This window comes from Aricia agestis, chromosome 20 (assembly GCF_905147365.1).
Source record: "Aricia agestis chromosome 20, ilAriAges1.1, whole genome shotgun sequence".
NCBI lineage: Eukaryota > Metazoa > Arthropoda > Insecta > Lepidoptera > Lycaenidae > Aricia > Aricia agestis.
The window spans coordinates 12,630,513-12,654,996 of NC_056425.1; the positions used below are offsets into that span (position 1 = coordinate 12,630,513).

Sequence of the window (24,484 nt, forward strand, 5' to 3'; positions counted from 1 at the left end):
TTATATTTTTATTATATTTTTGTGAATTAGTCTGCATTTAAATTATGTAAACGGAAAATTAAACTTTTATACAATTTTAAATCTTAGTTTTTATACCTATTTACTTTATATAAATTATATAACTGATATCGATTTACTAAATTATCCTTAGAGAATAAGTTACTACCCTCACAGGACAAAGTCATTAGAAAAGAATATTGATTGACCACCAACTAAAACAACATGTTAAAAACAAAAGGTTTATTCCCAAATCGCAATATCATTTTCGCTTATACACAAGACAAACTACTGTCTAACACACACCAGTACCTTCTAATAAATATATCGAATATGGGACCATGGGGTGAAATTGGGTACCTACCCTACCCCTCTGTCCTCTAAAATTCGATCTTAGCCCAATAGCGCACTAGCGGCTAGGCCGCAGCGGCCTAGCCCTTTGATAGATACCTTAGTATGAAACCACCATAGACCACGCGCACCTGGCCGCCACACCATACTCTCGACGGCCGCTGCGGTGACGCCGCTAGTGCGCTATTGGGCTTACACCTAATTTGGTAAACATAACCTCAAAACATTCCGTACAGATTTTGATAAGACATTCTATAAAACACCATTTGGCAGTATTACAAAATTATGTAAAAGTACATTATTATAATAATTTTAAAATATGCTCCGTTTTTCTTAATATTGACGTCATATAGCGGCGGTACCGGACGAATTAAGAATATGCTAAGGCCTTCTACAAGACATGCCATGCGAATTAAACATATATAAGTTATTTTATGTTGCCGTTATTGTTAGTTGCCGTTATTTTACGGCTGCTAAAAGACGCCTTGTTAGAAAACCAGAGCCGTTTATGAGTGAAACTAGTTACATTATTGCTGTAGTTTTTCCTAATTCTAGCTTTACTTGAAATGAGATGGTGTACCCCAAGGGCGTATTCTGGAACCACCTTTCTTTATATTTTATAATGAAAATGATTTTAGGATTGTATTACAGTGGAATATAAAAGTAGATTTTTTATGTTAAGACATTTCTTATGCAATGAGGAACTATGGGACGGTAAATAAACTATTGATAAAATATATTAAATATTTATCCGATGATCACAGTACTCTGTTATCATACGAATAAACATACATTGGAAAAACGTGTTTAGAGTCACAGAAATTATGACGTGCTATGTAAACTCTGGAAAAATACTTTCAGTATTGTTTAAGAAACGAAAATAAGATAGCCAGGTCACACCGACACGAAGCGGCACTGCATTTTTAAGACATGTAGACTCATCTTTTCCGCAAGGCAATGTTTATCATATTAAGTAGCAAATAAAGTTCAATTTTGAATCACTTTGTAAAAAATGCAGCGACGCGTCTTAGTATTTCCTGACACTAAAACAATAAAACTATTAAAACATCTATGTGAGGGTAACAACTATTTTGTAACAACTTCACAAGTTTTACAGCCATGTGTTAGCGCCTGCATAAAGATCGGATTGCGCATGAAACTGTGTTTCATCTGCTTACGAATATGTACGGTTTGGATCGAACAGTGTAATGAAAAGAAAAAGCAAGTTGACTTGCTTGAATAAACTAATAACTAATAAGCCAACTTGCATTTGTCACTTAGCGATGCGTTGATTGAAATCTCAAGCATTTCTTTACTTCTTATCTCGTCTAAAAAGGCTAAAGCACGCAGTCCGAACTTTACTTGCAAAGGGGCATATTGATTCATTGTAATATTTGAGACGGTAAATAAAAACATAATAGAAGAAAAGCTTATTTACTTGCGCATACTCCAATACTTTTTTGGTATGCTAAAAAATTTTGGTTTTCAAGCTGGCCACTGACGATACGACTGATCAGAGGACTTCCAAATGGACGCAGTCCAAATGGAAACACATCTTAACAACATTGACATATTTCAGAGTGCTAAAACAGCATTTGAATCAACAGACGTATCGTGCCACTTAGGCTGGCCGCATACACACGTTTTCCGTATTCGATTTCCTAATGTGGAATCACGATTTGGAATTCTGTGAAACTAGCTCAAACATACGTTTTTTTACGCGCGAAACGTACGTACGGAATTCGTTGCGTCCGTGAAAAGCGAACGTGCCCCAGTTAATGCATTTTCTACTGATCCATGCATTCGGATTTCCGAATACAGAAAACGAATTCGGAAATCGAAGACGGAAAACGTCTATGCGGCCAGCATTACTTTAATTTGACGCGCAATCTTACTTTCAATATATAACCTAGCTGTACTTGTCTTTACATTGTTCAACACTTAGGGTAACTACATTATGAACTTTGAGTCGATCGACTTAAGGTTCAGTTCACTTTGACCTTGCCCGTGACGAGTTTGAAATACTCCTCGTAGAATCGCGGGAATATTTGCATCGCGAAGTAAAGTACTGTGAGGTAAGCTACTATGACTAGAGTGAGGAGTAGGTCGAATACTGCTGGCTTCACGCTGAAAATAATAAAAACAGTTATTTACTACTGTATATTTTGATGTAGTCACGAAGCATAAAGAAACTAGAAGGACAGTATATCCGTAATGCGCATATAATACTAAATATTTCTCCTTTAACGTTTAGGTTGTGTGAAGTTTTAAGAGACTTTTTCTCGAAGAATCATCGACCTACGGCTTGTTTTATATATCCGTGCCTCCGAGGGGTGTGGTCGCGTGACCCGGCCACTCTAAGGCTGCGTTTCTACTGAAGCGGAGCCGAGCGGAGCTTAGCGAGCCCAAATTGACCAATCGTGCTATTCCAGCGGAATGACAGCGAAGTGGAGCGAAGATTTCGAGCATGGTGATTGGTCAATTCGGCACCGCTTAGCTCCGCTCCGCTTCAGTGGAAACGCAGCCTTAGGCCGGCCATAGACGGACAGTAAGTTGCAGTCGGGACCTAGTAGTAGTTGAAGTCGTGCATGACTGCAACACGACCGCATCATGCAGTCGACCATACATAACCTTTGTTATTCGACCGCACGGCAAAACTCAACCGCAAAGCGACTGCTCCGACCGCTCAAGAACTGCTCGAGCGGTCCGTATAATGCGGATATGAATTAAGTTGAAAACTGCAGATCGCCCTGCGGCAACCGCATCTTGCATTCGGTCTCGACTGCAAGATGCGGTCCGTCTATGGCCGGCCTTATTGTTTTTACATGTTCAATTGTATCGGTGCATTTGAAGTTGGACGAGGCGCTCTTGATTGAGATACAATCTGCTGACGCTTGGGCCGCGTCATATAAATCAATCAAAAAGCGCCTTGACCGCGGTCGCTAAAATCTGCAGCCAAACCGCATGGTAGCGCGGACGTATATGAATCGAGCTTCAGGATGTATGGGTCACCTGTACACGTGGAGCAGCGCGCGCGTGGGCGTGTACAGCACGTGGTCGGGCTCGCGGCGGTCGGGCGCGTGCGCCGACACCGACACCGACACGAACTGGGAGAGCGCGCGCTCCAGGGCGCCCGTCACACCTGGAAAGTAAAATATTATGTCATCGACGTATACAATACGAGCGAGCTTCGAGGAATCAGGCTACGCACAAAACAGGAGGAAAATCTGGGGGAAGGCATCAAATATACCGCCCACATCATCATAAGGGTCACGTGGTCCGCCCTCGGCCAATTTATTTATTTTTATTTATTTACTAGCTGCCCGCGTCTTCGTCCGTGTCAACAAAATGTGATAATGAAGATAATAAAAAAGAGATAATTTTTCCGAACAAAATATATAAAAAAATAAAATATATCCTCTTCCTTTATTGAAAGTCGGTTAAAAAGTAGCCTAAGTTACTCCTTATTACATCAGCTATCTGCCAAAAAAAGTCCCGTCAAAATCGCCCCAGCCGTTTCGGAGATTAGCCGGAACAAACAGACAGACATACAGACAGACAAAAATTGTAAAAAATGCTATTTTGGTATACGTATCGTAAGTACATTCATATGCATGTTGTTAAAACAACACTTTTTAAATACGTAAAAATTTATTGTATGTAAAAAAGCAAGAGAACAAAAAACCTAATTCTATCACTAGTGTCAAATCTGATATTTTTTCATCCTCAATAATTGACAACTATTGGTAAAAAGAGGTTCATAAGTAAAAGTTTCTATAGGGATGAAGGTTACCAGATTTTAAGATCTTTTCGTTAAACATGCCGCGGCCCAAGGACTATATGGGTCCTTTGACTGTGGAAGATACAAACATCTACACATAAACTTGGAATAGAGTGAGAAAAAACAAAACAAGACTATAAACTATACTTAACTAAGGCTCTGAAGCAGCTAGAGGCAGAGGGCACAGTTTAGTAACTGGTCTCTTAAACACACGATCCTTAAATTGCAAGGAGACTACACGCGTTACACCGTCTGCTCCCGGATGCTTCGCCACAATTCGTCCCAAAAGCCATTTACCTGGAGGTAAACGATCAGATCAGATGTCCCTTTACGGATTTAACTCCTGCCTCCCACAATCCTCCAAAGTGAGGGGCACCAGGAGGGATGAAATGCCACGTTGTGCTGTCGTTAGCCAACAGTTGGGCAATTTCGTCAACAACAGTTGATTTGCTGTTTTTGAACGCGAGGTCTAATTCTTTGGACGCGCCTATAAAATTAGACCCACAATCACTCCAGATGTCTTTACAATGCCCGCGTCGGGAAGTAAAACGTTTGAAGGCTGCTAAAAACGCGGCACTGGATAGTGAACTAACCAGCTCAAGGTGAATAGCCTTTGTAACCATACACAAAAACACACTTATGTACACTTTAGAAGTTTTGGTGCATTTACCAGAGTACAGTTTTAGCGTAAATGGACCACAAAAGTCTACGCCGCTGGTCAAAAATGGGCGTGACGGATTGACTCTGCACTGTGGTAAATTACCCATTAACGGAGTCATAGTTCGTGCAGTTTGGGTAAAACAAGGTTTACATAATCTTATAATCTTTTTTACCAAGTTTTTTGCTCCGATAATCCAATATTTTTTGTGGACAACATTTAATGTAAGCGAATTTCTACCATGTAGTGTTCTCAAATGAGCATCAATTACAATTAACTTTGCTAAATTACATTTGTGACGTAAAATTATAGGAGACTTCATATCAAGTGGTATTTGAGCATTTACAAGACGTCCACCGACTCTAATAATTTTTTCACTGTCTAGGATTGGATTCAAAGGTAAGAGTTTACTATTTTTTGGAATAGGCTTACCCTGTGATAACAATTCTATTTCACTTTCAAAATAAACTGACTGTGACATTCGAATACAAGTTTTTAATGCAATTTTAATTTCATCAGTAGTGAGGTATGTCAGTTTTATGTTATCGTTCTTTTTGAGAACCTTATCTTGACATAGACGCAAAAATCGAAAGCAATAAGCTGTCACACGTATAAGTTTGAGTAAATTTGAATATCTATTGAGATACATAGCACATTCATTAGGTTCCGAGGTGCATAAGTAACTAACCTTTGCTCTCGGTTTTGCTTCAAGTGTGGTTTCAGGTATAGTGAAATTAGGGTAACAAATCTCAACAGACTCGCGAAGAAAGGCTGGACCTTCCCACCATAGTTGTGACTGCTTCAGCTCGGCAGGACTGATACCACGTGAGGCGCAGTCCGAGGGATTATCCGCAGACTTAATGTGATGCCATTGACTACTATTCGTAACATTTAAGATTTCGGTAGTGCGATTACCAACGAATGGCTTCCAAGTATTCGGAGTTTTACGCAACCAAGCCAAAACTATTGTGGAATCTGTCCAGGCAAATACAGAATTATCATCAATATTTAAACTAGATTTGACAGATGATATCAATTTAGACAATAGGACTGCCCCACAAAGTTCAAGACGAGGCAATGAGATCTGTTTAACGGGAGCGACTTTTGTTTTGGCTGCGACCAGCCTCAATTTTATCTCATTGTCCGTGATGACTCTGATGTAAATAACCGCAGCGTAGGCGGCACTAGAGGCGTCACAAAAGCCGTGCAATTCAATTTTTACATTGTTAGCAATTCCTAACCAACGTGGAAGCTGAATGGACTGCATATGTTCAAAATTAGTCAGGTAATTCTGCCATTCAGTTTTCAGGTCTTCAGGAAGTTCTGAGTCCCAGTCCAGGCCGGCTAGCCACAACTTCTGCATAAACATTTTAAACACAACCACGCAAGGTGCTAGCCAACCCAGAGGGTCAAATGTTTTTGCCATCGCAGATAGCACACTTCGTTTCGTGACAACGTCGTTGTCATGAGATAAGTTAACTACCAGTTCAAATACATCACTTTGTGGTTTCCATGCTATGCCCAGAGCTTTCACCGAATCATCCATTTTAATATTCACTGAACTTTTTAAGGCTTTTTGCGAATCGGGAATCTCATTTGAAACCGCATCACTATTAGACGACCACTTATGTAGAAGAAAACCGCCACGTTTAAACAGTTCAGTTAGGCGACGTTGAAGCCGTTGAGTTTCTTCTTCTGTAGATGAGCCCGTCATCAAATCGTCCATATAAAGATCAGTTTTTAGAAGTTCAGCTTCAGGAAACTCTCGACGTTCATCGTCGGCAAGTTGATGAAGTGTCCTTATAGCAAGATATGGAGCACATGAGCTGCCATATGTGACGGTAAGTAACCGATATTCTTTAATCAGGTCTTCCGATGACTCACGCCACAAGATTCTCTGGTAGTCTGTGTCTTGCTTCGAGATAAGTATCTGTCGGTACATTTGTTGTATATCGGCTACTAGGCAATACTTATGTTGTCTCCACCGTGTTACCAAATCTCGTATATCTTGTTGCAGCGGTGGGCCGATGAGTAGCTCATCGTTAAGTGAATTTCCGTTTACAGGTTTCGCGCTTCCGTCAAAAACTACGCGCAACTTTGTAGTGAGGCTCGATTCACGAAGAACAGCATGATGTGGAAGGTAATAAGCTCTATTCTGCTTCTCTGTTTCAGGGACGACCTCCATGTGACCGAGTGACTCATATTGCCTCATGAACTTGCAGTATTCTTCGTGAAACTCGGGTCTTCGCTTAAACTTATTCTCCATCTGATGTAAGCGCTTCAAGGCAAGTTGTCTGGAGTTGCCTAAGTTCGGAGCGCCTTCGTCCTTGAAGGGTAAGCGAAGCTCATATCGACCATCAGTGTTTCGAGTGTGAGTTTTCTTAAAATGCTCTTCACACTGTATTTCAGGTTTTGACAGAGGCTTCACGTTTGGTGAATATTCATTGATCTCCCAAAACTGACGTAGCAACTGATCGACTTCGACTTGTGTGTGCATAACAACTACCTTGTGTGACTTATGCCCAGACTGCGTAACTTCGCCGCTTACAAGCCAACCCAATCTTGAGTTTAAAGCGATCAGAGACTCATTACGTTTTATTATTCCGTCAAGAATAATATGTGAATATACAACTGCGCCTAATAGTACATCGATAGATCCTGGCTTGTGAAAGTGTGGATCCGCAAGATCCGAAATCTCAGAAGAAGGCCAGGTATCGGATGGGAGCTCTTGTGATGGTAATCTCGAATTTATTCGTCTAAGGACGTACGCCTTAGCTGTGATCATGTGTGATGGATCTCTTATAGCATGAAAGTTCAACGTAACTTGTGACTTGGTTGTCAGCGGTATAGATGATATGCCAGTAATTTGTCCGCTGACAGAAGTGCGCTCGAGATTAAGCAGTTGAGCTGCCGCTTCAGTAACAAAGTTTGATTGTGAACACGGATCAATCAATGCTCTCAAAATCATCGTGTCGCCGTTCCTCGACTTGACTGCAATCCGTGCGGTTGCCAATATTACTTCCTCACTGTCATTGTCAACCTCAACTTTGTAAGCGACGGTTGATGTGCTTTGGCTTGTTTCAGGATTGTGTGGTGCTGCATCGCTTTCCGGCACTGATGTGATCTTGTTAGGGTTTGTGAAGTGCAGCAGAGTGTGATGTCGTCGACTACATTTTCTACAAGTGGTGCTCTGCCTACACGCATTAACTGAGTGACCCTTTACAAGGCAATTAAAACAGATGCCATTCTTCTTAATAAAATCCTGACGTTGAGAAACATCTAATGCGGTGAATTCTTTGCAATGACAAATATAATGGTTCTGTGAGCAATAAGTGCATTTGGTGCTTACTTCTGTGACAAATGACTTTATATTTGTCGGTCTTTGAGTTGTATAATTTTTGACTATGTCCTTTTTCTGCGGTTGGTCTTTTTTATGGGTGACATTTACCATCTCCATAGAACGGAATCGATTTTCTAAAAATGATGACAACATAGTAAATGTGGGTATGTCTTGAGATGATCCAAGTGACTGTTCCCATTGTTTGTGTGTTTCTAAGTCTAATTTGGATACAACTAAATGTACGATAATTGCATCCCATGTGGAGGTATCCACTCCGAGATTGTCAAGAGAGTTCAAACATTCCTTTGTAGTGTCTAAAATTTCCTTTAAGCTTTTAAAACATTCTGTGTTCATCTTCTTTTGATTTAACAGGCGGCTAATTATTGTGGTAACAATCATACGTTTGTTATTGTATCTACTCTCAAGTGTGCTCCAAGCCTTATCGTAATTAGCCTCCGTGAGTGCAAAATGTTTTAGAAGTTGTTCCGCCTCTCCCGATAAACTCGTTTTTAAATAATGATGTTTTTCAATGGTTGTTAGATGCAGGTTGTCATGTACGAGAGCCTTAAACAAATCTTTAAAACTTATCCAGTCGTTATAATTACCGTCGAACTTTGGAATGGATAAAGGAGGTAACTTAGTTCTAATCGGGGTGGTCTCGCCATCATTTGTTGCTAATAAACTCTGCATACTATTATTTGATTGTGGTTCACCTTGACCTTTCGAAAATTCCAACAAATAGTCCTTTAATAATCCCTTAAATTCTAGGTATATGTCTTCAGTTGTCTCGTATTGACTTTCGGCATCAAACTGTAATTGCTCCAGTTCAGTTTTCGTAACCGTTGAGCCAATCATCTCATATTGAGTTTGATACTTAGACCAATAACTTTCTAATGTTTCTAATCGTGTTTGTAGATAGCCAAGTGTATATCTTGATTTAGACGTCTTTTTAGTATTAATTTGCAACTTAGAAATACGTTCCGATAACGTTTGTAGTGATTCACAAAGTTGAGCCATTGTTTACGTTTATAAATTCAGTTTAAGTAATCACTAATGTTCACGTAACGAAATTGTATCAGTCTAAATCACTTTCTAAATATTACTTGTGATCACTATAGTTTAAGTAACATTAGTCCAAAATTAATTACACACTGTCTAAATGTCCAAGTTTGTAAAATAGTTCATATAGGTTGATGAGCTCACCGGTACAAGAAATCAAAGTTAATATTTACAGTCTAATCTTACCAACTCGCAGAAATTAGCACTTAGCCTTTTACACTATTAGTTTTAGCACTTATTACACTTTCACTTTCATTATCCAGTTCGAGAAGGACCAAAACATGTTAAAACAACACTTTTTAAATACGTAAAAATTTATTGTATGTAAAAAAGCAAGAGAACAAAAAACCTAATTCTATCACTAGTGTCAAATCTGATATTTTTTCATCCTCAATAATTGACAACTATTGGTAAAAAGAGGTTCATAAGTAAAAGTTTCTATAGGGATGAAGGTTACCAGATTTTAAGATCTTTTCGTTAAACACATGTAGTAAGAAACGGTTCTTTCAATATTACAAACAGACACTTCAATTTTATTTATATTTTATGTATAGATTTAAATCAGGCTATGTAGGCCCATACAATACCTTAAGGTCTAACATACATATTAATTATAATCTTAATAACTACACTTTATCACAAATTAACGGCGACGTGACGCGCGCTTCATTCCAGAGTCTCCCCGGAACCTTCGGTAAACCACATCAGTCGGCCAGAATTCCTCCGCTTCAAAGGTCGACAGAAGATGCGTCGGTACTCTCACCACAAAGGAACTGAAGTTGACCTTGTGGCGAGACTGCAGACGTTCGACCCTCAGGCGGAGGGATGTCTTCTTACTGAGCGCGGCTGGGCTCTTATTGGCCGAGGTTAAATGACAGCTTTTGTTTGGCCATTTGCGATGCATCGAGTCCGTCGCAATACCTAATAATAATATTGTATAGTAAACTCACCGGCGGTGTTGGACGAGGTCGCCAGCACCTGCGGCGCGCGCGGCGTCGACGCCAGGTAATTGTACCATGTGCGGATAAACGTCTCGTCCACGTTCTGTAACACATAGTATATGTATAATATATTAAATGTTTGTAATATACAATATGACATAGGCTTCACAGTTTCAAATCAAACAGATCAAATTTGTATGGTGTCTCAGAGTTACATCGTTTTGTTACTTAAAAGTTAAAACCTACACAATAAATTTTATGGACATACATACTTCTATCGAATTTACCGGAAATGCGGTTGTTTTATAGAAAATCGTCGTGTTTAAATTTTATTGCTCTTGGTAGTAAAGATATTGTTACGGTACATGGTATACGGACACGTAGTGCCATCTAGCGACAAACCAGCGAAACTTACGGAGGCAACACAGGCAACATAAATCCCCTACTCAATACTAGATGGAGTGAGATGCGCAAGTACATACTCGAACCTACTAGAAAAGTACAACAGTTGTTTACGTGTTTGCCTGTTTATTTGTTTACTTGTTTACGTGTTTTTGTGTACATTCGGGAAGAAACGTTCTCGAATAGTCTACGGCTCGCCGCGACTCACATAAATAGATACAGGAGGACGGGCCGCAATTCAGTTCGTTTCGAGCTATCATCAAGGCGATTTCGGAGTGACAACAAGTGATCAATAGTGAGTGAACCAGTGAAACCTGCGACTTGGCTACGACCTAGGACAGTGCTTAGTGATTGGACCTAGTGATTAGTGTTTGGACTTAGTGCTAAGTGTTGTGACCTAGTGTTTGCTTGTATGACCTAGTGTTTGTGAATAAAGTCTTCAAGAGAGTCAGCAGGTCTTTCTCTCCAAATCCTTCGAACCCTAGCACATAACAATATTTACACGGCATTTATATTCAAGGTATGCTGCCTTTGTTTGTTATCTGACTTTGTATAACTTCAATACTCACCAGGGCGTTATCATATAACGCAGAATCTTCATCTCCCCCCTCGTCAGTCAAGTTATACACATGGGAAGCGAGCTCACTTGTATGATGGTCACCAGCCTACATAGACCTGCCCTCTAGATGCCCAATATCTCATCTATATCTACAATACACACCAGGGCATTATCATATAACGCAGAATCTTCATCTCCCCCTTCATCGGTTAAGTTATATATATGCAAAGCGATCTCACTGATTGTACGAGGGCTGCTATTTATGTATCCGGAATTAAAAAAAGAAACAAACATATATCATTTAATATGGTTTTATTGCTTTTCAAAATATTCGCCGCGATGATCGACACACTTTTGCATACGCTGGAACCAATTTTCATAGCACTTTTTCCATTCTGATTGAGGTATCTCCAAAACGTGCATTTTGAACGCATCAACAGCCTCTTCGCGGCTCGAAAAACGTTGACCACGTAATTTGTTCTTCGCGTATGGAAATAAAAAGAAATCGTTAGGTGCCAAATCAGGGCTGTACGGCGGATGACCAGTCAATTCGATCTTTTGACCCTCCAAAAACTGAGTTGTTTCAGCTGAGGTGTGACAGCTAGCATTGTCGTGATGTAATATGATTCTGCGTTGTCGGTTGTCCTTTCTTATTTCTTCAAAGACTTCTGGTAAGCAAATGGTCGTATACCATTCAGAATTAACCGTTTTACGATTCTCTAATGGCACTGTAGCCACATGTCCATTAATTCCAAAAAAACAGGCGACCATTTGCTTCAAAGTACTTTTTGCACGAGTAACTTTTGTTGGTTTCGGCTCATCTTGGAACACCCACACCGTTGACTGTTGTTTAGTTTCGGGGTCATATGCATAGATCCAAGATTCATCACCTGTGTAGATATTATAAACGGCTTTTGACGTACCACGGTTGTATTTTTTTATCATTTTTTTGCACCAATCGACACGAGCCCGTTTTTGATCGATTGTCAAGTTGTGCGGAATCCAACGAGAACATATTTTTTTTACAGCCAAATGTTCGTGTAATATCTTATGTATGCTCGTCATACTTATGCCTAAGGACGCCTCTATCTCGCGATATGTAACATGACGATCACGCATTATTAGTTCCCGCACAGCATCTATATTTTGTGGGACAACAGCTGTTTTTGGGCGACCTTCTTTATTTTCATCCGTGAGCATAGACCGCCCACGATTAAACTCACTGTACCAGTGATAAACAGTGGTTTTTGATGGTGCTTCATCTCCAAAAGTTGCGGTGAGTTGAATAAAGCACTGTTGTTGATTTAGCCCACGCCGAAAATCTTAGTAAATCATTGCACGAAAATGTTCACGCGTTAAATCCATGGCAAATGAAGACACGCAATTTTCAAAATGACGCCACAATGGAAAAATAATTGACAGTCACATGAAACAAAATGTATTCTTCAACCAAAGAGTTCTATTTTCAAATGTTGTAATTACTTTTTAAATATTGTTCTTGTAAGTGGCCAGTTCCGGATACATAAATAGCAGCCCTCGTATGTTAGTCACCATCCTACATAGACCTGCCTTCTAGATGCCCAATATCTCATCTATATCTACAATACTCACCAAAGCGTTGTCGTATAACGCAGAATCTTCATCTCCCCCTTCATCAGTCAAGTTATACACGTGCGAAGCGAGCGCGCGCGCGATTGACTGTATGTTGGTGACCAGTCTACGTAAACCCGCTTCCGAGGGAGTGTCTAGGACGCTGCTTCGTGCTGGTTCCTTGTGGCTCTAGAAATATAGATTGATACATTAAGGATGGTTAATTAATCAATCTCATGCTCATATTCAATTCCAATCTTGGATAGAAATATGCTCTCAGCGTCATAGGCTGCATTTCCACATAGAAATGCTTTATTTACATTGCCTCGCTCGACACAGCGATTAGTTTAGTGTAAAAGTAGCAGCAGCACTGAAGATTTACTTTTTACAAATTTACGACGTCAAAGCAATTTTTATAGAAATATATAAGTCAAAATAACTCTTTCAGCACTGCTACTTTTACAATGAACTATTTGTTTGCATCCATTGTTTCATTGTCATAACACAAATACATGTGCTGTTTATATACTATTTATATACTATTAGAGATTATCGTTAAAAATAATTTGAATTTGTATGTAGGATCAACGTCACATACCTTCAAAGCGCTAACAGTGAACGCTGTCATCCGTCTGATGCTGAATCTCTCATGATGCCAAGCCAACAACTCATCAGCTAGGTTGATCTTCTTATGCACTACATCCACTCCCAGCCTGGCTTTGACCGAGTGGGCAGGACTTCCCGGCTTAGGCGGTTTAGAGACGTGCATGGAGAGAGGGCCTGACGATATTGAGTCGAGGCACATAACGAATGATATGTCCTGTAAATACAAAATATTTATTTAATCCGTTTAAATCCAATAAAATTTCAGTACCTCCAATAGGATAACTATTGGTAAAAAGAACTCCCAAAAACAGAAACATTGGTGAAAGAATGACTCTGACATCTTAAAATCTCTCCAAGCATATCTTGGAGAGACTATTCGAAAATTACATGAAATAAACCTTCCCGAAACGTACAAAGTGTCAGCGAGCTATGACGTCACGCCTCCCTATAGTTTGTGCGTTTTATGATGATATGCGTGACACATTATAATTGACAATAGTAGGGAAGTTACCTAACAAAAATTAATCGATAATTTAAAAATATCGAATCACTTCGTAAAGGAATTGCAATCGAAATTATCGATTTCGTACTGACATTTCAGTGGTGCCGGCTTCGATCACTAATATACAAGATACACAGTCCCATACAAAACCTCTCGAAAATCTGTCGCCGAGTAAAAGAGTTTAAAAAAGTATACATTTATCTAAAATCGTGGGAGAGCTTGACGTGGGAGAGCCATGCTTCGGCACGAATGGGCCGGCTCGACCGGAGAAATACCACGTCCTCACAGAAAACCGGCGTGAAACAGCGCTTCCGCTGTGTTTCGCCGAGTGAGTGAGTTTACCGGAGGCCCAATCCCCTCCCTTTTCCCTTCCCTACCCTCCCCTATTTCCTTCCGTTCCCTCCCCTATTCCCTTCCATACCCTCCCCTATTCCCTTCCCCACCCTCCCCTATTACCCCTTAAAAGGCCGGCAACGCACCTGCAGCTCTTCTGATGCTGCGAGTGTCCATGGGCGACGGAAGTTGCTTTCCATCAGGTGACCCGTTTGCTCGTTTGCCCCCTTATTTCATTTTAAAAAAAAATCAACCTTAATAAAAGTTATTAAAGATCTTTTTATAAAAGAATGTACAATGTGTGTTTACAAAGCAATAAATTTTTACGAACGACGCACGCTTCAAACTAAATTCAACCATCCGCGTATATGTCTTAAAGTTTAAATTATTACAATTCCAAAAAAGCACTTCAATAATTTTACGGCCGCACTTCGCCGCTGGAACAGGGTGAGAAGTATGAGTGGAGTCGAACTGTTCAACATTTTTTTTGTTGATTGTAATAATTTTAATAGTCCATTTTTTAATTTTTCCAAAGTTTAATGTAAGTAAAGTGTGGAGTAATTATTTTTACTTGTAATATTATGTTGTTCTAATATGTTTAATTTTATAGTTAACTAAAATATACGTGTATACATTGAATATAAATGCTTAGAACATACAACGCTCGCTAAAGTCGGCTTGAAAAATTGTTCGCATCTTTGCCGTGCTATAACTGATATCCAATCTCCACATCTAACTGGATCTCTTGGAAACCTAAAAAAATATATTCCTCAATAAAATAAATAATAATTAATAGCGACTCCATCAAATGGAACAGAAACAGAAACAGATTTAAGATGGCCGCCCTTTTTTATCGATTTGATTTCGATTCAACAGACTCAATCTCTATTGACATAAGTTCCGTTTTATGCATCTGATATTTATCAAATGTTTTTTTTTTAATTTATTAAAATCGTAACAATAATTTTATACTCCTATTTCACAGTTAATATTTATAATTTTATATTAATAAGTTAGCATTTAGCAACTTTTCATTTTTATTCATTTACAATTAAAGGTAACATTTGTTTTTGTAGATGGAATATAATTTGTTACATTTTGTTTTTTTTGTTTTCTTGTAAAAAAACCCGTAGCAAGGAATATGATAACTGTCACCCATATCATCTTACAACGCATAAACTATAGTTTATGTGCATCGCGGGAGAACTTTGTTCGATTGGTATATTAAACACTAGATGTCCCGCGCGGCTTCGCCCGCGTTAGTTAGGAATTTTACGGAAACCGTACATTTTCCCATAAAAAATATCTCTTATGTCCCTACTCCCTTCACTTGGTTTACTCTATATCTGTGCCAAATATTGCCATAAAAATTGCTCCAGTAGTTCGTAATTTCTAATATTTCCCCCGTTTTTCCCACATTTTCCTGCGTTTCTTCGGTCGTATAAGTCTTAGCGTGATAATATATAGCCTATAGTCTTACTCGATAAATTAGCTATCTAACACTGAAATAAGTTTTTAAATCGGACCAGTAGTTCCTGAGATTAACGCGTTCAAGCAAACATACTCTTCAGGTTTATAATATTAAGTATAGATTTTTTTTCAATTATCGCTTGACAAACTCGAGTCTCGATCTAAAAGACTATGAAAAGTACCAATAACAGGGTCATTATAGGCTCATAAGTCATAACCATGGGACGATGTATGGTATAATATTATGGTAGTGATGATGATGATGAATGTAATTTGCATAGTAGCATATGCTTTCCGTTCTTAAAATAACGCCGAAACTCCCAAACTTGTATCTATAAAGAATCAGGAGTTCTCTCAGCACCTTCCGACCCACGGTATACCAGGTATACCTCAGTGCAAAATCTTACTTGTTGGTAGCATATGCTTAGAATACTTCTTAAGAAACCGAGGTCACCACATGTTTCCATATACATTTTGAGGAGTTCCCTCGATTACTCATGCATCCTTCATCAGATCACCACTTTTGTGAATATAATACCAAATTGGGATGAGACCCTATATACCAAAAGAAAAATTTTGAAAATCGGTTAACAAACGTTGAACATAAGAAAACAAACATAACACCTCCCCAATTTTGAAAGTCGGTTAAAATTGTAGCCTATGTGTTATTCTGGTGTATAAGCTATATTATTGTAAAGTTTCATTAAAATCCGTTCAGTAGTTTTTGCGTGAAAGAGTAACAAACATCCATACATCCACACATCCATACATCCAAACAAACTTTAGCCTTTATAATATTAGTAGGATTGCTTTTATGAAAGTGGTTTCATAAGAAAAATTGCATAACTAAACGTCTTAAACAATTAGGTATTAATTCTTACCTGCAACAGCGACGCATCAGCCGAATCCAGCTGGTCTTCCAACCACTTTTTGGTAGCGAAATAGTTCAGGGAATGTCCGGTAGATGACAGCACGAACAATATAGAGGGCGCCGCGCGCACCGCAGCGGTCGAGTACAGCCGGGAGAAGATACGAGCCAGTTCTAATAAAGCCACCGCTCCAGAGGCGTTAGAGTCCGCGCCGAACGCTAACTCCTAGAATATAATGTTAGGTTAAATATTAGCTCGTCTGTCAAGCGCCCAAAATGGGCGTCTTACCCATAAAGTTAATATACCTAGCGGAATAGAGCAACAATCTCGAGCTGTCAAACGAAAGCATGATTGAACATAAATTCTATGAGATTAAATTGTCAACGTGCGGCACGTGCCAACTGGACGTCAAAAAAAGAGTGCTGCTGTCATGTATCACACGTCTCTTTTTAGCACGCAGTGTTACTGATAGTGGCATCTCTCTTGCTCAGGCCTTTGTTTCTCTATTCCGCTATTAACTTTATGGTCTTACCCTAAGAACATTTCGAAGCATTTTCGAAAATGGTTTGACAGCTCGTGACAGATGAAAGGATATCATAATAACTTAACAGGTTCATTTTTTAAATGGAAACTGGGATCTAAGGGCCGACGACCGGCGACGCATCGCAAAAAAATACATAGCTTTTCAAAGGTTGTTTTTGCGATACGACGTCGCAACGCAGTGTTGTGGCCTGGCCCTTAGGGCGTTCGCTGCGTTGAGCATGTGCGCAGGGCGGCTGCCCGGCGCGGGTCGCGACATACGGACTGACCCGCCTCAACGCAGCGCTGCTCTATGGGATGTCATGAAACAAGCACGCCTCGCGAGTCACGGGTGGCCGCGCCGGGCGCACGCTTCGCAGGGAACAATCTTCGCAGGGTCAATTCTGACCGCAACGCAATGCGGAGATGTATTGTAATTTGACAGACTTCGATTGCGTGAGACGTCATGCCAGCCTGTCAATTCAATACAATTTAGAAATGGAAAAAAAATGTTACTCTTTCAGTGCTGCTACTTTCACAGTAAACTATGTTACAAACACTCCCTAAAGTATTATCACTTAGTTTTGCTACACCCTGTATACAGGGTGCAATTAAACCTACCGGCCAAATTTTTCTAGGGCTCAGGTATCATTAGGAGAGTCCATTTAACCAAAAGAAATAGGACGTTAATTTTTTTTTTAATAACATATTTCATCCCACTTAAAATCGTTGCATAACGGTCACTTCGCGGCAGTGGGCAGAGCGAGAGGTAGCGCCTCCCGCACGCGCCGGCGACGCGTCCATAAATTGTTTTTAGGATAACTGCCGGAGGCTATTTCTCTACATTTTAGTACTGAGTGATTATAAAAGAAAAAAATACATGTATTTTTATTTAAACAAGGATGAATACATCGAAATTTGGCCGGAAGGTTTAATTGCACCTTGTATAGCCATTTTCCCGGCATGAAGACTACGAGTGTCCTTTCCTGGGACTCAAAGCATACCCAATTTCATGGTGAAGAGGTTGTTGACCGACAGAAAGACAGACGTTTAAATTTATAAAATAAACTACTATGGAACGGTACTGACCGGCACAGCGCCTGCCGCGTCATAGTGAGCAGCCACCACGATAGTCTGAGCGGAGGTGGAGCGACCGATCAGCTTGCCGTGTAGAGTCACCGGCTTGGAGTCAATCTTCTGTGGCGTAGGCGCTGATACAACTGTAAGTTAAAAAGGAGAATGATTAAAGTGGTCCAAATTTCCACCACCAACGAGACCCATATTGACGTATTGTCCATTAAATATAGAGTAACTTTCATTATGAGACAAATTAAAAATAAGCTGTCAGTAAAATGTTATGACCATACGAAAAATAATTTTATGAGTGAAAATATTGATATTCATCTATTTCAGTAAAAACCTAATAGGAAATGCCAAGCGACATCATATAACATATATTGAGTAGTTAAAAAGTGCAATGGATCATATAAATACCATTTTATGTAATAAAATGGTAGAAAACTTTTTCATTCCGTCATGACTTTTTTCTAACAGGATATTTTTGGTGCGGTTCAGTAATAATGATTCCGTATTTAGCAGACCATTACGAAAGTGTTATTGGTTGTGGACTCAATACATTTTTATTACATCTACAATATTTTTCATACAATGGTAATGGTAAAAAACATGACTTTTCATTCAGCCATAACTTTTCACTGACAGGTATTTTCGATTGCGGTCTGGTTATAATGACTCAGTATTCAGTATACATTTTTACTATATAGGTCTCGTTAGTGGTGGAAATTTGGACTAGACTCCATACATTTAAAAACATTCTCTTTTGTCTATTATTTTCTCTTTTCAGCCATTGCATAGCTTTTATAGCCGACTTCGAGCGCGGCGACCGAATCAAGAAATTCTGTAATGAAAAAACTCCGTCGTGCCGGACGGAGAGAGAAGAATAAGAGAAAGAACTGGAAAAAATTATTTGAGCAAAAAACTATATCGGTTTCGGTTATATCGGTTTTCAAAGGATCTCTATAACAAGTTTGAACAATCAATAGGTAGTTTATTATTACTATGGATACCTAAAAAAATGGTATGCCATAAAAAAGTTAAAAAACACAGTTTCATTTTCTATAAGTGTACTGCCTATTGATGCCGTTCTTTTTTTTTTGTTTGTTTATTGTGTGTTTGGTTTTTACATGTTTTTTTTCTTCTTTCTGTGTTATTTGTTTATTTTAGTGTATACTTTGTACTATGTATTGCCTTAATGTGTAAATAAAGCATTATTTATTTATTTTTATTGTATTAACAATATTACATCATGTCTTACCGATTTGATAACCATTAGAAGACACAGTGTTCATCATGGCCTCCAAAGCACTTCCAGACTTGTCATCGGTGATGATGCTGTGCTGCAGATTGTAGATGATGTACTCAAACTCTGGAGACCACTCCGCAAAGTACACAGGAATGTTCATCTCCTGTTGGGTCAATGCCGCTTCTACAAATCTTATATGCTGTAACAGAAGAACATTCAGATTTATGATTAAATTAATTAATCTCTGTGATCTTTTTTATCTGAATTTGGTAAACAAATAATAATAAGTAATATATCTATGGAGTATGGACGCTTCACGCTACGTTAGTCTGGCCACATGCTAAGTATTTAAAAGCCGCCATTTAAATGTTTATATTTTTCAAGTTTTACAAAATTGCGCCAATCAGGAACAGATTTAGTGCGTTCTTTTTGTAGCCAACTTCATACTCTTAAAAATAATGCATAGAACAAACGAAATTAAATCTTATGAGTGATTCTTCAAAAATTATTCTCTGCGTCACTTTCGTGGGAATTTTTTATTTTCGAGTTATCTTTAAATAAATGCAAATACCTTTAAGGTGCTCTAAAGATAATAAATACGATCTTTAAGGCATGTAAATCGGTCCATAAACTACTGAGATAATCAAATTTGAAATTTCGGTCCCCACGAAAGTTGCGACAAACTCCACGAAAGTTACGATTACATTTTCTAGGAACAAAATGTGGATTGCTATCTTTTTTCCTTAAAAAATAAAGTAAATTATTATTTATTTAATCAGTTTTTATTAAGATCAACAATACTAAAGAGCATGGAGCTTTAATTTGTTGCTTAATCTGTCAAGTAACTGGTCCTGAAATGCTGTGATTTTTTCGAGGTTCAGGTGATTTTATTTGAAGTTAGTGAAGAATAAGTGATTTAGGAGGTCATATAAGGAGGTTTTCAACTAAATATGGAGATTTAGGACACAAGATCATAATATTTTCTTCGATTCAGTTTGTGGGATATATACGAGGTCTCGCTTCGCTCGCTCTCGTCTGTGTATCGTATCGCATTGCATTTGGATTGAGGATGTAATATCAGTTGTTCATGTAAAATACTGATATTCAGGTAAATCCACTAGATTAGAAGCAGATTCGATATATTTGGGGAAAAGATCAGAAGGTAGATTGATGAATAAAGCCACATATGTTGTTTTTCAAAAAAAGCTTGTAGAGTGAAAAATTAGTTCTGGGTACCAAAACCATAGCTGGAAATGCTATACTATAGCCAATTCACATAGAAAAACGGTGTACAAAACAGCCTACGTAGCTTTTGTAGGTCACTAGGTAACTTTCATGGGTAAAAATCACACGAAAGTTACGAAAATTTTACATTTTTTAGAATTATGATTAAAGTAATAGGTAAATAAACAAACAAAGTACTAGGAAATAATCTCGATCATATACCTTATTCCTTAATTTGATATGAGTGTCATAATTATAAATTATTATCATTCAAAACATGCTCGCAAAAGTTACGTCACTACAGCGACCACAAATTTTTTAAGGAATATCTTATCTTATATTTTCTTTGTTTTGAAGCAACGAGGGTTTGAGTCCCCTGTACTGATGCTGGAAAGACACTGAGCGTTGGTGCAGCTAAAACGTGTAACCACAAGTCGTCGCGTTTGGAAGATAGGAGCAGTTTTATTACCCGCTCGTGAAACTAGCAAAATCGTGTGACACAGATGTTATGCCTATTAACTTTTTTAACTTAAGGTATAACATTATTTTATTTTAGGAATTAGGTAGCCCAGTTAATCTAGATTATTTTGATGTATCACACTCTATGCTAATGAATAAAATACAAAAGTTATTAAAGCTTTCCGTAAGCGCGAACAGAGTGTGACACGCGGAGAACACCGATTTTGCCCCCGATTTCGACATTTAATTAACCATTAAACAAAAACTATAAATAATTATAGATGTTTTTTATTGAAATCAGATACTTAAATAAATGAGGAATAACGTGTGTTTGGTCCTAATGCTGTATGTTTATTAGGGTAGTAGTAAAGAGCGTGTGACCACATTTTGAGGGGCCTCGGAGAATTAGTCTTATACAGTATACACACTAAAATAAGTTACAAAACAGCGTGGGGTCGAGTGCATCAGGTGGGTCAATATCGAGCCAGCGGTACACAGAGGTATTTTTACGAGTGGCTCGTTATTGTGTTGGTGGTGTTCAAGGGGTGAATGAAGAACTGCTCAACCAATTTTGTGCAAACTTCACATAAACCATATACTGTGGCTTTGTCCAGACTATTTGTCCAAACAAAGCCTAAACATTTGGTTTGGATAGGAGAGCCCGTTCTCGAGTTATAAAATTATAACAAAAAGAATATGATTCCTAGACATGGCAGATCTATGTTATTTGGTTGGGTTAAGTCTGAAAACAGCTGATAGACTATGATGTCTAACATAAGATTATTTGACCAAGTGTTAATTCTTAACCCATCAACTCCCAATCGGCACCCGGGTGCGGCATAACAATTAAAAATCTATTGTGTTTGCAATTCCCACAATCCAGGTAAGTATTAACCTTTCAAGTCCCAGAATAACAAAAGATTTCCAAGAATCCGCGATCGAAGGATTAAGAAGAAAAAATAATTCATACCTCCTTCGCATCATCGGATAAAAGTGTTTCATTGAGAGGCAGCACCAGGAGCAATGCTCCAGCCTTGTTACGGATCTCGTAGATCTGCTCAACACTAATATCCTGGATTCGCGCCACCACGCAGTGACGGGAGGTACCCCACGAGCTCAGGGAACGACCTTCGAGGTTGAAGCTGGCACTTCGGCATCCTATAGGAAGTAGTAGTTTAAAATTATTTGAGAACAGCAAGAGTTAAGTATTAAATTTACAACTATTGTGCATGTGCTAAATAGGATTTCTTGTCTTGCTCACAATTAACCCATCAATCCCCAAGCGGCAGCCAACTGCCACATAACAATTGAAAATATATTGTGTCTGCATAGCCACGATGGAGGTGCTACAAGTAACAGTATAATATCCTGTCCTATTTAAACATAATAATAAACAAACATTTCCTCTTTATATCATTATAAATATTATATTATGTATAATGTATGGATATACTATTAATAAGTCATAGGGTAATGTAAAACAATATTTAATTGACCTTGAATATATAGCAAGCATGAGAATTTTGTTTTATGACATGTACAATACAGCCTTTTTATTTTGCTATAAAGTTTACATGTAAAACATGTTATATACAAAATAGTGAAAATAATAACTATGAATTGAATAAAATCTCAGTTTTTGCATCATTAAAATATAAATTTATTGGAACTAATATATTTTAATCACATTTTAATACCTAAAACAGAATTAAGGAAGTAATAAAATAACTGCTAGCTGAAATGGATTTTAAGACCCATCCTTTAATAGAATCTTATCACACAAGACAAATAAATCTGTAATATATAGATAAGATTGGCGGAGAAAGCCGATCTTAAATTCGACAGAACCTAACCTATAAAAAAATCGATTTTTTTACTTTAACACTGAATTTATGAATGCATTAGCTTACTTACCGTGAGGAACCGAGTGGAGGTCGTATTGTTGCATTCGGTACACAGAAAATTCATGGGAAGCCGCAACAGGGTTCACAGGAGATAGAATTATGAAGATAGGAAAGAATACCAACAAATAGTAGGGAAGGTATCCTCGAAATATCTCCGACAACCCGTCCGCTTGGTCGAGCCACATTTTGTTCACTATTCTTTACAATGTGTTAACACAATTAAAACAAATACTAATTTATTAAATCAGAATCCTATTAGAAGAAACCCTAGTGATATTAGGTCAATGACATAAAAAAATTAAGAGATAAGTCATGATGACAGGTCGCAGTAATGCCAACTGTCAGTTTTTTTTTATTGTTTGAAAGTGAAAGCCTTTGAAAATAAATCATTGCACAGATTAAATATCAACAACACAGCTTAGAAAAGCGGCAAGCGCAATGATGAAAAACTCAAAGCAGATATTATGTTACTACCGCGCGCGTTGTGAAGATTCAAATACGGCCCAATTGGGCCGTCTGTTGTTTAGTCTGCATCGAGCGCAGTCACGAAAGTGCTGCGTCTTGTCTTACCTAAATAAATTGAAAATGACGTCGTGCGTGTATCGAAAATGTACCAATTATGACTCGAAAGTAAACAAAACACATGGAATCTCTTACCACATGTCTTGATTGCAATAAATTAAGAGATAAGTCATGATGACAGGTCTTTACATTTTCAATTATTTTTTCTAACAATCTGGAAAAAATCGAATTTTCGTCATAGCTCAGGCGAAGAAAGAGACAGCGATACGATTCGACGTTTAAAAATAGAACTGTCTCTTTTATGTAAATGGTTTTTCGTATCTTTTGTTTCACTTACCTGTCAAATTTGTCAATGTTTGCAATTTTGAATTTGAAAATTGTTCGGAAGAGATATAAGCCGGAAAATAGTATGGACGTAACATATCTATATAAGTAGAATATCATTGGGCAAGCGATTATTTATCGTAAACACCAACGCCAACGCCATAAAATGTATGGGATTTGACATTAGTATTCGCTAGCGAAGCGATATTGACTTAATTAATATGTCAAATCGCATACATTTTGTTAACGTTTACGATAATCGCTTGCCACTTGTCTACCAGGGCTTCTTTAGCGTTGCATAGTGCCTATAAAGTGGAAATGCTCGTTTGTCTTGTATTTTTTAAATAAGTTAGTACATTGGTAATATAAAATAATAATAATAATACCTATGGACATAATATATTTTGGACGCTTCACACCACCTCAGTCTGGCCCCGTGCTAAGTACCTGAAGGACTTGTGTTACGGCTACGGGTACTAGACAACCACAGAAAATGGATCTAGTTAGAACCGCCATGTCGCTCCAATTTGTATGAACACGAGCGTGTCACTTTTTTCATACCTACTGTGACGTCACAAGAGCGCTTTAGTGATGGGAATACCCGTACGCGCGGAATCGATTCGAAGGCATCGCCGCGCCCCGTCTCTTTGGCCACTTTAATAGGTATATCGATTTTTTAATCGATTATTATTCGAGTTAATATACAGAGGAATGATAAATCTAAAGATTCGTGCTTGCCAGGACAGCTAGT

General features: G+C 38.4%; 1 protein-coding gene across 2 annotated transcripts; it reads right to left on the reverse strand.

Moving 5' to 3' along the window:
* Positions 1-225: 225 nt before the first annotated feature.
* On the reverse strand, positions 226-23,176 carry LOC121736944 (nicalin-1). 2 transcript variants are annotated; one of them, XR_006037082.1, is made up of 11 exons: positions 22,898-23,176; positions 21,954-22,141; positions 19,313-19,499; positions 18,067-18,197; positions 16,471-16,683; positions 13,277-13,498; positions 12,700-12,867; positions 10,137-10,230; positions 3,361-3,490; positions 1,626-2,475; positions 226-1,592 (listed from the first exon to the last, which is right to left on the reverse strand). XR_006037082.1 is itself a non-coding variant. In XM_042128419.1 (10 exons), the coding sequence occupies exons 1-10, from the start codon at positions 23,070-23,072 to the stop codon at positions 2,334-2,336; spliced, it is 1,650 nt and encodes a 549-aa protein (XP_041984353.1). In that variant the 5' UTR covers positions 23,073-23,176; the 3' UTR covers positions 226-2,333. The 2 variants fall into 2 exon arrangements, 1 of the variants encoding a protein (XP_041984353.1); XM_042128419.1 differs by having other exon boundaries at positions 226-2,475.
* Between the last annotated feature and the right edge of the window lie 1,308 nt (positions 23,177-24,484).